This window comes from Aegilops tauschii, chromosome 2, assembly GCF_002575655.3.
Source record: "Aegilops tauschii subsp. strangulata cultivar AL8/78 chromosome 2, Aet v6.0, whole genome shotgun sequence".
In the NCBI taxonomy this organism is placed as follows: Eukaryota; Viridiplantae; Streptophyta; class Magnoliopsida; order Poales; family Poaceae; genus Aegilops; species Aegilops tauschii.
In genome coordinates, this window is record NC_053036.3 from 3618555 (window position 1) to 3634068 (window position 15514).

Below are 15514 nucleotides of genomic sequence, written 5' to 3' on the forward strand. Positions count from 1 at the left end.
CTGCGATCCTCCTTAAACTAGATTTCGAGAAGGCCTATGACCGAGTTAATTGGGTCTTCCTCAGGCAGATCCTCACCAGTCGAGGATTCTCACCGTTATGGGTACACCGAGTCATGCAATTGGTCTCGGGGGGCCAAACTGCGGTCTCGGTGAATGGAGAAGTAGGGCACTTCTTCAGGAACAAGCGTGGCTTACGCCAAGGCGACCCCATGTCGCCGCTCTTGTTCAACTTTGTCGCTGATGCGTTGGCAGCTATGCCGCGGAAAGCAACGGAGGCAGGCCACATAAAAGGGGTGTTGGGACACCTCATCCCAGGGGGGATTTCGCACTTGCAATATGCAGACGATACGCTATTGTTGTTCCAGCCCGACCTTCATAGTGTGGCTACGGTCAAAGCCTTACTGATTAGCTTCGAGCTTATGTCAGGGCTTAAGATCAACTTTCACAAGTGTGAAGTGATGCCCATGGGATTGGAGGCGGATGAAGGTAGACGTATCGCGGACCTGCTCAATTGCAAACTTGGCAATATGCCGTTTACCTACCTAGGTCTCCCATTGGATGCCAAACGCATCAAGATCGACGGGTGGGCTCTGCTCTGGACCAAGGTGGGAGAGCGGGTCTGCCCGTGGAGGGGGAAGTTCCTCTCCTCTGCAGCTAGGCTGGTGCTCACGAATGCGAGCCTCTCCTCGCTGCCACAATTTGCTATGGGTTTGTTCCTCCTGGCGGAAGGGGTACACGTCAAGATGGACACACCGCGGTCCCGTTTCTTTTGGAAAGGATCGGGACCAAAACGCAAGTACCACATGGTTAAGTGGGCTGCGGTGTGCCGTCCCAAGGATCTGGGAGGGCTTGGGATCACAAACACCAGAATCCAGAACATTGCACTTATGTGCAAATGGATTTGGAAACTCTCGCAGGGAGCGACGGGTCTATGGGTTGACCTGCTGCGGGCCAAGTACTTCCCGAACGGGAATTTTTTCGAGGGCGTGGCGAGGGGATCTCCTTTCTGGAACGATCTCCAAGCGGTCCGGCCAGCCTTCGCTTAGGGAGCCAAGTTCTCCATTGGCAATGGACGCTCGGCTCGCTTCTCGCTAGATCACTGGGTGGGAGCCCAACCCCTCTGGGCCGATTTCCAGAACCTCTATACTCTGGCTGTCAACCCGGAGATTACAGTTGCCACGGCTCTTGCCTCTTCCCCTCCGGCATTACATTTCCGGAGAGAGTTATCGCAAGTAGAACAAGCACACCTAACAGAATTGCTTGATACCATTGCGCCGGTTTCGCTGTCGTCGACGGAGGACACAGTCACCTGGGCCCTCACCCCGTCTGGCAAGTTTTCGGTCAAGTCTCTTTACCGTAAGCTGTGCCAGGGCCCATCCTTCCAGATGCCAAATGACTTGTGGAGCGCGCGCCTTCCGTTTAAGATTAAGGTGTTTTTCTGGCAACTGTTCCGTAATAGACTGCCCACTTCGGCTAACGTCGCCAAACGCAATGGGCCGTTGACCGGCCTGTGTGCGATATGTAACGTCCTGGAGGATGCGACCCATGTTCTCTTCCGATGTCCACTGGCACGTTTTGCTTGGAGCGCCGTTCGTGCAACGGCCAACACCTCCTGGGATCCCCGGTCAGCGTCTGACCTCGCTACCATAGTAGACTTGATTCATGGTGGCAACAATCGAGTGCTCTGGAGCTGTATCGGCACCTTGACCTGGGCAGTCTGGCTCACTAGGAATAAACTAGCTATCGAGGGTATCTTCCCATCTCACCCTGCTAACATAATCTACAAATGCAACCTTCTTCTGCAGCAGTGGAGTCCGTTGGCGAAGCGCAAGGATGCTGAAAAACTGAAACATGCCCAAGATCGCCTCCGTCAGATCTACGTTTTGGCTAGGGAGCCATCTGCCACCTCTGCGCCGTGAAGTGGCCCTTTTGTCTTGCGAGCGAGCCTGCGTGCTCTATGCTCTGCCTCCGGGCCTGTATTTTGCATTGCTGCGTGCTTCTGTTGGCCTGGTCTAAACTTGTGTGCCTTCGCGTCGTCGTGGTCTGAGCCTCCGTGCTCCTGTTCGAAACATATGTCTGAGCCTCCGTGCTCGTGTTCGAGGTCCTAACAATGTCTGTTACGCTGCCTATGTTGTGGGCTTTATTAAATTAAAGCCGGACGCTCCTAGCGTCTACGTTCTAAAAAAAATCTCTAGGGGGGGGAGGGTTGAGTCGTTGCAGGAACACCTTACATCTACACATACATATATATAGATGTCTATGGGCCTGTACAATGATGCTATTTTAGCAATACCACGTAGGATAAATGCTGAGGTGACGGAGAAAATAAACTCATTTGCTTTCTCTTAATAATTATAAGAGATGCTCTCTTACCATTAAACCTTTCACAATATTTTTGGAAATATCTAGTCACTAGAGATAAAGATTAGAAAAGAACCCATTGTCCATCATGTTTTTCTTGTCATCTCTATGTTACACGACAAGATTAAGACAAGGCTATCTTATAAACCAGTGTTCATGCCATAACCAGTGACTATTGTGCAAGGGGATGATCATATTCTGCATGACTTGACTTGGCTAACCACACATGCAGGTCCCTTCGTTTCAGACTGGTACCTATGTGAAAGAATCTTATGACTGATCCAAGAGAAGCGAGAATTGTGGAACACAGACAGAAACGTACAGGTCATCGATGTATGGCTGGACGTACCCGGCATGGTATCTTTCTTGATTTGTCGTCGATAGCTACATGTATGGCCATTACTCCTACTTGGTACTAGCTTTGATGGATGCACTGAGAAGGAAGGACGGACGGACGGAGAACGACGGGTTGGCCTCTGTCTCTTGTGCTCGGCAAGCCATGATTGTTGGCCGGTCACTACAGTATACATGTACTGGGACAAGGTCGTCCACAGATTCATGAGGACGACGGCGATGGAGAAGAGCACGGCCACAGCGCAGCCCACGAGGAAAATCACCGCCGACCGGCTGCACTCCTCAGGTTCCGCCGCCACAACCTGCCGGTGCTGCTCGGCGTCGGGCATCGATCACCCGTGATAACTCTTTTTTATTATTTATTTACAAGGATTAGGATCGCCCGTGTAGGGAGCAACCTGGCTAGGGTTTGATTTAATTATTGGATCTGAAAGAGTATGTACGTAGGTAGTTAGTTTTTGACGCCGATAACACCCACACGTGTGGGCAAACGCCCACACGTTTTGTGTGGTGTCTAAGAGAATCAGCCCACACGCCTACGTGTGGGAAAACAAATAGGGAAACGTTTGAAATCGGCGGACCGGCCCAAGCTTCGGCCGGTCGCGCCGCTCACTCGCGCAGATACTGCTTTCTTTTCTCCTCTCCACGCATCACTGGCCCCACGCACCGCCCACGCCCGTGACTACCTTATCCCTTCGCCCCTGAGCTCCGGCACTCATTCCCCATCCCCATCTACACGACCTCTGCTCCTCTCCTTGCATAATCCCTCTCCTCTGCTGATCTCCAAGGCAACTAAATCCCCCTCTTCACTAGCTGCAAGTCACATCGGTGTGAAGGAAGGGGCACGGGGGTGCTGGTACGGGAGTTGGGGCGAGCAGGAGATTGTGGAGGCGGCGGCCAGCGAGCTTCAACAGGCCGGTCGGCGAGGTTGGTGATGGTCGGCGACGACGCTGGTAACAGCCGAGCTACAACCGCAAGCTGACGAGCTACCACCGGCTGGTGTGGATGCTACAACCCTTGTTGGGCGAGCTGCAACCTGCAAGGAGTTGTTACTACCTCGACCGGCAGGCGCGACGGCGGAGCACACGAGATGCTACAACTGTTGAGGCAGGAGCTGCAACCGCCCCCGGATTTTGCTGGAACCGGTGACAGCGGCGAGCTGCAGGGTGACCATGGCGGGGAGTGCTGCAACCACGACCAGGTTTGCTGGAACCGACTGGGCGATTTGCTGGAACCAGCGCCCAAAAGTGCTTCCACCGGAATTCGTTCTTTTTGTACCAGCGACTTTTTGCTACCACCACAGTTTTGTTTTGCTGGAACCAACATCCAAAAATGCTTCCACCAGAATTTGTTCTTCTTGTACCAGCGATTATTTGCTACAACCACAATTTTGTTTTGCTGGAACCAACATCCAAAAATGTTTCCTCCAGAGTTTAATTCCTTGATGGACCAGCAACATTTGCTACAACAATAGCTTCAATTTGCTGGATCCAGGTTTTCAAAAGATTCAACAGGGGCAGCGACACAGAGCTGATTTTTGACAACTTTTTCATTGTGAGCGTCCACGGCAAGCATCAGCGGCGGTGGCTGTCGATGGTGACAAACGGGGGAGGGCAGCCACGCGCTGCGCGACGCAGCAATGATGGGTGGCCGCCATGTCCTGCAGTGTTTCTTTAGATCTAAATTGTGAACGGGGTGAGAAAGAAGAAAGCAAACTGGATGGACGAGGATCCTACGGCTCGTGGTGGGCCAATCGGGCGGCTGGGGTGCGACCGGCCGAAATTTTGGGCCGGCGCACCGGCGCCTATCAGTCGCCAAACAAATAATACTCACACGTCTCTTTTTTTCCTCGCGGTCCCTCTCCCACGCCTACGTGTGGGCAAAATAGATAACGCCCACACGCCTGTACGTCAGGCCTCCTACTCATGGTCCCGCACGCCCCGCGTGACAGGCAACACGCGCCCCGCAGTTGCCATGGTCTGGACCCTCCTCCATGTTCGTTTAACTGCAGTTGCCATGTCGGACAACTATAGTTGCCATGGTTGCTCAACTGTAGTTGCCATCTCAGGTCAAGTGTCAGATGCCATTTTTGGACAACTGCAGTTGTTGCCATGTATTGTCTGGTTTACTATAGTTGCCATGATTTGAAAACTTTAGGGGTTGCCACCTACTAACACTAGGCAGTTGCCATGTATGGTCTGGTTTACTACAGTTGCCATGATTTGAAAATTTAGGAGTTGCCACCTACTAACACTAGGCAGTTGTCGTGTAGCACTACAAAGAGACATGGCAAAATAACATGTTCGGGTAAAAGAGAGAGTTACCATCTGCTTACAAGCACACTAGAGCAGTTGCCATGTACCCTGCAAAACACATGGCAACTGGCAGCTTTGGGTGTGAGAGACGAAACATGCGTGTGGGTGAACTGATAAATGCCCACACACCAGCCCCTGTGCGTGCGTGAAAGCTGACGTGTGGGCGAACTGCTAAATGCACACACACCGGTCCTTCCGTGTGATCAAAACGGGTGTGTGGGTGACCGGATGAATGTCCACACACGAGCCCAGTCCTACGTGGCAACACAAACATGTCAAGATTCGTGCAACCATAAACGAACGTGGATCCACGCGTGTGGGCGAGATGCAAACGCCCACACGTGTGGGCGTTGGCATTTTCCGTAGTTTTTTGAGAATGTACGTATAGTTAGTTTAAGGATTAGGATCGAAGGCCTTGTTTGTGAGACAGGAAAAAACGTCCTCCCCTCCCGCGTCGTCCCCGCAGCCGACGGGCACTCCCTCCTCCGCCCCCTCCTCCCCCGCCGCCGCCACAGGGTGCGATCGGGCGAAGCCCGGCCGTCACCGGCGGCGGCGGGACTCCTTGTCTCCTCGCGCGTGGTGTTTGGTGCGGGCCAGATGCGGCGGGCTAGGGCGCCGCGCGTGGGTGGGGCGCGGCGGCGTGGTGGCTCACCTCTCGACGGCGACGTTCGGTGGGCTCGACAGCGCGGCGGGCTGCTGGAGGGTGGTGCGCGCCTGGCTGCACCGGCCGGATCTGGCCGGCAGGCAGCGCGAGCTGCGGTGGCGCGGGCTAGTGGCTGCTCTGCCGCGTTTCGGCGGTGGTGGTTCCCTGCTCTTCGTGTGGCTGCTCTTGGCCACGATGGGGCGGGGCGGCGGGGCAGGCTTGTGGCGGCTGCGGTGGTGCGGCGACCGAGGTCCAACAGGCGGTGCAGGGGGTGGCAACGGATCTGTAGCGGTGGTGGTGCAGGGGGTTGCGGCGAGCTGATCTTCGGCGTCGGCCGGTCGGTGAGCGCCCCTTTCGACCTTCGATTCCTCTCCTTGTCGCTCAGGCACTACCTTCTTCAAAGGGTTGGCCCTCTCCCAATTGCGGTTTATCACTCGTCTCACGCCCGGTAACAGGACCGAACTCGTCTCGCGCCCGGCAGCAAGACCGGACCCGTCTCACGCCCGGCAGCAGGACCGATCATCTTGCGCCCGGCAGCAGGACCGGAGTCGTCTCGCGCCCGGCGGCAGGACGGGCCGATGGAGGCCAGTTTTGGCCGGCCTAGTGGGTCTTGGCGCTGGGGGCAGCTCAGGAGTGCTAAAGGCGGGGCCTTTCCTCTCGTCTCTTTGGTTGGGGTAGCGATGGGTGGCGGGTGAGGTGGCGTCGAGGTCTTGGATGCCGGGGCGGCGGCCCTAATGGTGGTGTCGCGGTGCTCTTGGGCAGAGCCCGTGGCTTGGTGCTGCACGGTGACCATGGTCGTGTGGGCGGCATGGTCGCCGGGATGTGGCGTTCGGTGGCGGTGAGTATTGGCTGGGGTGAAAACTTGTTCTATCTTCGGACGGACCGGCGGCGGCAAAATTCGTTCCCTTCCTGAAGGCGTCGTCGCGGCAATCATTGCCCGTCGTGTTGCTCCAGGGGAAACTCTGACCCTCGGGTCGGGTGGTGGCGGCGCTCCGGTGTCGTTTCCTTGCTGAAGGCGCCGCCTTGGAGCACACGGTTTGCCGTATGCGGCTTCATCTCTTCGCGGTGGCATGTTCACGGCCGAGGACCCGGCGTCTCTTGTTGTGCTTGGGATGGTGTTGCTGTGCTCAGCGCCTATGTATCTTGCTTTGGGTGTGTGCGTGTGTTGTGGCGTGCGTTTTCACCGATTTGTTGTTGGTTATTGCTTTATATATAAAGTGGGGCGAAAGCCTTTTTATAAGGATTAGTTCGTTAGGATTACTCAGCGAGCTGGCTGACTAGAATTACTTCATTCCCTCCGTTTCAAATTATAAGGCCTCCATATTTTGCTTCGTTAACATGCACGCAGCGTGGTCAATACTTGTAATCATACACGTGCGACCTTAGGAATTACAACCTTCAATCTTGGTGTGAGCTTATGAATTAACATGAGATTATTTATCGAGATCAGACGCAAAGAACGCACTCCGAGCTCTTTTCTGAAAAAATGATTGCATCTGCAGAAAATGTTCAATAGTTTCCAAAACAATATTCCAAAATTTGCAAAAATGTTAGGGCTTCAAAAAATGTACAATTCCTTCAAAAATGTTCATTCAAAAAAATTGTTTGTGCTTTGTCGGAAAAATGAATGGAAAGCTAGAAGAAAAATTCGGCCACTACAGTAACCTGAGATGCTACAGTGCCATCTCGAACCGAGCAGATTTCTTTTTGAGGCAAAACCGAGTCACTACTGTGCCCATTCGGTATCCCAAGTGTCGTCTCGCTAAATTACATTGCAATGGGCTAACACAGTGGGCTCACCTATGCGAAACAACAGCAAATTGACGCAGAGAGCATTACATTGGCTCTCCTCTGCTTGTCATATAGGAGAGGTCTCCCACATTCTTCCATTGTGTTACGGGACCGTCAATGCAGTTAGGCATTCGCGATTGCTTATGTACCGAACGGTTTATTTTGCTTTTAGTAGGCCTTTCTGTTTTTAGCATAAATCTATGTTTTAAAATATGTGAACACTTATTTAATTGCATGAACATTATTTAGAAAAAGTGTGTGGGATATTTTATATATAACGCCTTGAATTATTTTAAAAGACGTGCTTTCATTTTTGAAAATTATGAAATCTTTTTAAAAAATAATCAGAAAGATCCATGTTATTTTTTGTTTCTTTAGTACAACTTATGGATCGGAGGTAGTAAAATTTATATCATGTTTTTTTTTTTTAAAGTTGAAGAAGTTGTTCCACAGAGGTACATTAGTTGAAGAAGTTGTTCATTCAAAGAAGCAAATGGTCAGGCAAGCAGAGAGGCATTTTCTTTCTCTTTAGCATCATCCACTACTAGTCTCCCGCGCGCAGTACTAACTCAAAAACTCATCGAGTACCTTCTTTAGGGGAGGATGGGGCCAAAGAGTAATCTCTGAGCTCTGTTAAATAAAATCGTGAGGCGTGTTTTGGTCCTTTCTATTTTATTTTCCCTGGTTGAAAAAGAATCATCCTTGTCAAACACCATATACATATGCGGCTAGCTTGGCTATCACGCATATATTAGAGATATGGACTAGGAGGTAGTTTGTATGAGATATTCTTGTAACCATCTCCTCCTTTCTTCTCTCCCAAGATGTACTCTAGATTCTCCCTTATCTCTCTCAAACCGCATGTCGGACGTGCACGTGTACAGCCACCTGGATCCCATGGACACCATCTGGACAAAAGGAGTGCATGTGTATGGTCACCTGGAAGTGGTCGCAAGAGCGACCAGCAGAGGCGCCCTCGCGGCGGCCGACGGTGGAATGCAATGGTGCTATGCGGTGCGCTCTTGTCGGTGACACCATGCCTTCTCCCCGCCGGACGGCTGTTGGTCTGCATCGCACAGAGAAGAGTTGAGGGCTTTTGATGGAGAATGACGAGGAGGGGTGAGCCTCCCCAACCGCCGTTGTCACAGACGTTGAGGTCGCTGCCAGGGGGAAAACAGCATGCCCACCGCCCGTGGGGGAAACCGCGTGACCAAGATCCCCGACGCAGCGGTCGAGATCGAGGTCCTTTGCGCAGCGAAGCGCAACTTGGAGGAGCCGCAGCTGCAGACCGCACATCTCCCGCACACGCCGACGCGCTAGGAGGCCGCGCGCAGCAGCCTGCAGCCTCACCGCCGCCGACATGTGACGGGTAGCGATCCAAGTCAGAAGCGGTGACGGCGATGGCGAGAACTTGATCTGCTGGATGGGGACGCCCTGGGACGGCGGCGGCGCTGATGGGAACGAGGTCGTCACAGTCCCGTCGTAGGGCATCCCACACTGGTACGAGATGACCGGCGCCGTGGTCGCGGCCGAGGGCAGCGGCGGCGGGGGTAGCCGCTGTTGGTGTGGCGGCGGAGGAGGTGGCTGTTGGGATGCGACAGGGGCGCATAGGGCCCGATGAGGAAGGCCCTACGACGGCCACGGCCTGCCGTAATTCCAGGATTGCGGTTGTCATCTGCTCCTGGGTGAGGACGAGGGCGGACGGCGCCGGGGCAAAGGGTGCAATCGCCCCTGAGGACGCCAGCACACCCACTGCCGGCGCGCCTGCTGTGTGGGGCAGTAGCGCCGACGAAGACGCTGGTGGCGGCGGGTAGGTGTGCGGTGGCGGCAGGTGGGAAGAACTCGGTGGAGGGCTGGACATGATCGAACCCATGAAAGCTGATACCAAATTGGTATGAACTGAATCCCTACCAGGGCGTGGTCTCAGGTTGTAGGGGTGGAAGGAGGGATGGCGTGGTCGCCGGCGCTGGGGCGCCGTTGTTGCGTGCGCGCGCGAGAGAGAAAGAGAGAGCGGAGCGGCGGCTAGGGTTAGGTCTCCCGGCTCCCTAAGGAAGTCGAACAAATATGATTGCTACTTGCTTGATTAGACTGATACATCTCCTCTCCTTATATAGAGAGGTTTACTTGACTCTCAAGCAAGCGACCTTATCTTTAATTAACCCTAAAACTAACAGGTTATACTGCCGGTCCAGGCCCATTAGGCCATTACGTACTCTAACATACAGACAGATGGCTACATCGCAATCGATATGATTGTTATATAGAGGTTAAGGCAAAAAATAATAGCTTTTTTAATTAGCAAACTTCTTTGATAAATGATGATTGCAGCTGCTTCTAAAATTAATCTCTGCAAGGACAATTCTACAATAAATTGTCCAAGAAACCTTTGACATCCAAAGAAAATTAGTGCTGCTATTTTGGAACCAATTAAACAACTTGGCAGAACTTAATAATATAACATGATAGCTAACGTCATTAACCTCAAGAGTTTTCCAGATGTTTCGATGGAAATGAAACGAGTGGAACAATTCTTGAGCATCTCATGGGTCTTCATCCATGCCTTGTGTTCTTCGATGTATTTCAGCTTGTAGCAGAACATCAGCCAAAATAAATTCTATTTTCAGAATCATTTATTCATACAAGTTGAATCAAAGCAGGTTGTATGGAAGAAAGTGTGGGTCGGTAATCATGTGTTCCTTCAAACCCATAGAGAAATAGTTGGTTTTTTGAACTCATCTCCCTTGACGGGAAAACATTCTGGGCAAAGGATGGATGCTATATTATTCTGCTCTTTAGCGTTGTTTTCTCCTTTCTTCCTCCTTTGCAATTTGATGTGTTAGCACCTCGAATTGGCATAAAATAGTCCTGTGCAGTAAGCATATGAAGTGTGAAAATAGATGAAAAGCTTGGAAAATTACATGTTTAGTCAAGTAGTCGCAGCCGAAGGCTTTGAATTCAAAGACGAAATTATCTGAAACTATATTTGTTTGAAATTGAAAAACACAAGTTCTCTGGAATCTCTGATGATAATTTAACTTAGTTCCAACATCTTCCCTATCTCTATTTTCTTTCCGTTCTTCTCTGTGAAGAAAGGTAACTATACCACGTTGCCTTCATCAATCAAGAAAAGTAAGGACAAAGCAATGTTTGGATTTAATAACCCACTCGAGTTTCTACTGCTGTACTCTAGGTTTCACGTACCGCACGTCAATAATAATATAGAGATAGCCAACTCAAAAAAAATAGAGATAAGCGTGATAAGCAGAGATTATGGTACAACAATGAAGATTCTCTTTTAAAACTATTCTGCATCTAGCTATCAAGTTTGAGAACCAGGACTCAACGCTAACACAAAAACAAAAATTAAGCTAGGGCCTAGGGCAATATATAAGTCTCAACAATTTACCTTCATAATTTCCCAATCAACCAACTAACTTCTCATCGCTAGGATCATCGCTCACAGACAATTATGTTCTGAACTTAGTCTTGCAAGCTACATGACTGAGGAGGAAACTGTAACACCCACTTTCAGATAACACCCAACATTCGTTCATCTCAAAGGCTCCTTGCACCCACCAGTGGATTCGCTTCAGAACTTCAGATATTGGTCTTGTGCTGCTGAAATTCATATGTGTATCAAACGCCGACATCATCTGACTATCTTCAGTAAAAAAAAAAAGCTGGCCACATGGCTTGAAGCATAACAGGCATTCAATCTTGGAGAACAACGTCCAACAACGTCATTTGAAGTGGGATCTGGCAGACACCACGTCTTCTTCAAGCAAGTTAAATATTCAGATATTAGGCGCGAGCGAAACCATCAACCAGCTTGTATGCATCCCGAAATCGAGCAGCGCGCGTGAGCCGTGAGGGCGTGCATGATGCGGTTGCACGTAACCAGATTGGCCTCGATCCTCTCCTCCCGCATCACGTCGAGAAGAGATACTGCCCGGTCCAGCTGATGGAGGCCGCTCGCCGGCTACACGCATCTCTGCCCAGAGCTTCCCAACTTTGTCCAGCCCGTGGATGCATGCTTCCTGTACACGCCATTAGGAGCATGTTGTAGGTGCATTGATCAGGCGTGTTCCCCTCACGCCGGTACCGCTTGACGGAGGGCCACAAGCCTCAACACCACGACATGCGGCGCGCAGACGAGCAGATTGATTTCCTCCCATATATCATCCGCGTTAATATTAGGCATAGATAAGAGGTAACAAAATGAGTCTTTGAAGTATAAGAAAACGAGTTGTACTCATACGCGTTGATACTAACGCAAGGCCCACACCGCTTGTACTACATCTAGTCCAATGCGGTACTAGAATTGGCCACTGCTAGGCGCCAGTCGACCGACCCAACGCCCGATTTGGACGTCTGTGACCACACGATTAAGCCAGCTAACCCCTCACACATATCCGTGTCTTCATCTGTGTGCTTTGCTCGTCGTCGTCCCGCTTGAAGCTCCATGGCGCCGCTTGCCTTCGCGGCTCGCTGTGCTGTGCAGCTAGCCGTCGCATCTCGCGGGGGCCGCTCGCCGGCTTGACAATTACAACGCTGGTGTCCTCGTAGTTCTGCACCTATGCAGCAAAACGCGCTGCCGGTTCCAGCAATTCAGCCCACCGGTTGCAACTTTCATCTCCTGTTTGCTGATCCGTCGTAGCTATCGACGTCGAGTGCCGGTCATAGGGACTCGTCCACTTCGCCAGCTTGCTTGTAGCACTATGGTTGCTGGTTGTAGCAGAACTGTTCACCGGTGGCAGCAAAAATTGCAGCGCTGTCCTCACCGGCCACACTTCACCGTCACCGGTTGCAGCATGCATATACGTCCATCGGTAGTAGCTTTCCGTCCACTGGTTGCAGCAATCACACTGTCCTCGTTGCCGGTCAAAACTTCATCGTGGCCGGTTGCAGCACGTATGTCCGCCGGTTGTAGCTTTTATGTTGCCGGTTGCAGCAAATGGCGGTACCGTCGTCGTCGGCCACAACTCACTGTTGCCGGTTACAGCATATCTGTCCGCCGGTGGTAGCTTTTCTGTTGACGGTTGCAGCATATCCGGTGGCAGTTGTATCATCGTCACACCGGACGCAGCTCCCGGACGTCCTGCGCCTGGAGGAGAGGAGGGAGTGGTGCTCAAGAGAGGCAATTCCATGGCAGCATGGTGTTTCTTGCAGACGAGGGAGAGAAGAGCGGTTGCGGAGATAAAGAAGATAAGAATAAGGTTGGGGATGAGTGGTTGCGCGCGATCCACCTAGATGACCTGAGGCACGTGGGCAGCTGGTCGACCGGCTGCGAACTTTTCCCACTAGAATTTGGCTCACAATTTAACACATGCCACTATTGTGGCTGCTGTGGGCAACATCTACCTATCTGTCTATATATAAAAACCCAGCAACATCGATCTCAACCAATGTCCAGGGGTCTAGGCAGGCACATACAGATACATACAAACCATGGAATTCATGCTAATTGTGTTGCTACTTTCCCTTGTGTTGTGCATCAGCGCGGTTGCCGTCTTCCGGCGTCGTGCTTGGGCTTGGGCCGTCCACGACGGTCAACAGCCGATCATCGAGATCCACGACCCTACCATCGCCCGCCGAGCGCTCATGGACCACGCTGATGCCTTCTGCAACCGACCACTGAACCTATTCCCCGTGGCCCTGGTCAGCGGGCGTCGCCGCAGTCACAGCGACAACCTCACGTCCGTGCCCTACGGCCCACGTTGGCGCGCTCTCCGGTGCACCCTCAACGCCGCGGTCCTCCACCCGTCACGTCTTGGACACACGGACCCGCTGCGCCTCGAGACCATGGATGCCCTCGTTGCTGACCTCCGCGTCCGGTGCGTGGGCGGCGGCGGCGAGATTGTCGTCCGCGACATCCTCAACGCCGCCGTGTTTCCGCTGGTGGCTCGCATGTGCTTCGGTAGCGGCGTGGACGAGGGTCACGTACGCGCCATGCGTGACTTGCTCCAGGCCTTTGTGCTGGCCGTTGATGGCAGCAAGGATTTTGCCAGCTCCAAGACGGCGAAGCTGCTGCACTGGAGGCAGTGGCGCCGGTTCCTCGCCTTCCGAGGCAAGCAGGCTGAGCTTTTCCTCCCTCTGGTCAATGCAAGACGGAACACTAACCATCATCATCTCAAGCTCAGCGGTGGCCTGCCGGCATATCTAGACCACCTCCTCGACGCCCGCGTCCCCGTCGACGACGACACAGCCGACGGCAAGGCCCTGCGGCCTCTCACAGACGACGAGCTGGTGAGCCTTCTCTCAGAATTCCTCGGTGCTGGGCCAGGGACCGTGGTGTCCAGCATGGAGTGGACCCTCGCACACCTCGTGCTCCAGCCGGAGGTCCAGAGCAACATCCGACGCGAGGTCGACGCCGTGGAGGGGGCACTGTCCGAGGCACGCGTCCGGCAGATGAAGTACATGCACGCCGTCGTGCTCGAGAGCCTTCGGCTCCACCCGCCGATTCCGGTGTTGCTGCGCGACGTGCCTGATCAGGCGGTCGCCGAAATCCTGGGATGCGCCGCCGCCGCCGTGCCGGCGGGGGGGATGCGGGCGCACTTCAACCTAGGAGAAATCGGCAGGGACAAGAATGCGTGGACGGAACCGGACACGTTCCGTCCGGAGCGGTTCCTTGCTGGGGGCGAGGGGGAGGGCGTGGGCCTGGTGCCGGGGCCCAAGGAGATAAAGATGATGCCGTTCGGCGCGGGGCGGAGGGCGTGCCCGGGAGGAGGGCTCGCCACCATGCATGTCAAAAGCTTCGTCGCGGCGCTCGTACGTGAGTTCGAGTGGGCGCCGCCGGCCGGGGGAGGCGTCGACCTCACGGAGTTGGATGGGTTCTTCAAGGTGATGAAGAGCCCGCTACGGGCGCGCGTGACGCGGCGGTAGCTGACTGCATGCGTTTGACCCATCCCAGGATCCCAAATTAATGTTGGTAGCCTTCACGCCTGCACCATGCAGGACGTAGTAGGAATAAGATCGAACGCATAAATTTGCTGTGTATTAGTTCCCTCCTCCTTCCTGTTATAGTCACTCATATAGATTTGCTGCGTACGTGCTCCCTATGTTTGTTGGAATGTACTCCCTCTCTGTTCATAAATATAACATGTTTTGGAGATTTTAATATAAACAAGAGTACATACAGATTGAAATGAGTGAACAAACACAACATAGTAGCACTACTGGAAAATTTGTCGTTACCGAGTTCTTTGCTCTTTGCCGAGTACTAGAATATGGGATTGCAGTAAAAGGCAAATAAGCCGAGTGTAGCTCTTGGCAAACAGTAGGATATGGCACATGGGAAGCTCTACCAAGCCCCGCCCGGTACATACTCGACAAACATAAAGGAACTCGGCTTATGCACAGTATGCCGAGAGCCCTGTGGAAGGCACCCGGCAAATAACACCCAGGTGGCAAGGCCGTTTGCAGCTGACGGCCCTGAGACCCTGATGAAAGTTACTCGGCAATCTATGAGGTATTTAAACCGGCCAACCCTAGCCGTTGCTCCCATTGTATTCTCGAGCGGGGGCTAGGCTAGAGTTCGATGAATTTATGAAAGATAGTGTACCCTTTGTGTGTTGTGGGGTCACTTACAACATTGAACAGCAGAAAGGGCCAACAAGGACCCATATGGGAGGCGAAGGATGGGTTCAGTTCATTACACAGAATAGTCTGACCGGTGGAGAGATGATATGTTTTTCCTTGACAGGACCAGTTCCGACAATGCATGATGTCTATCTCGCCGATTCGAACGAGGATTACCCATTTCATTCTTACATCTTCAACAGAAGAATCAGGCTCGGCGATGATGAGACTGGCCGCCTACTTGACATACTACCGCCAAATAATATCTGCATTGGGGTGCCATTTGTGACTGGCCTAATGAACACAAATCTTATGACCAAACACGTGATGGTATGTTCTCTTAAGTTATATCCATCTCGGTGATTCATGATGTTCCTTCACCCGGCCATATTTAGGTGGGGGTGGGCAGCTCACGAGTTCTTGGTTCCCCGTCTCCGTCTAGTTGGAGGAGCAGTTGGATTTCGTTTGCTGG

General features: G+C 52.7%; 1 protein-coding gene across 1 annotated transcript; it reads left to right on the forward strand.

The window, feature by feature from the left end:
• Nucleotides 1-12890: 12890 nt before the first annotated feature.
• LOC109751673 (cytochrome P450 89A2) lies at nucleotides 12891-14540 on the forward strand. The gene has a single exon (XM_020310558.3). It carries the CDS (start codon nucleotides 12913-12915, stop codon nucleotides 14344-14346), a length of 1434 nt encoding a protein of 477 aa, XP_020166147.1. The 5' UTR covers nucleotides 12891-12912; the 3' UTR covers nucleotides 14347-14540.
• Nucleotides 14541-15514: the final 974 nt, after the last annotated feature.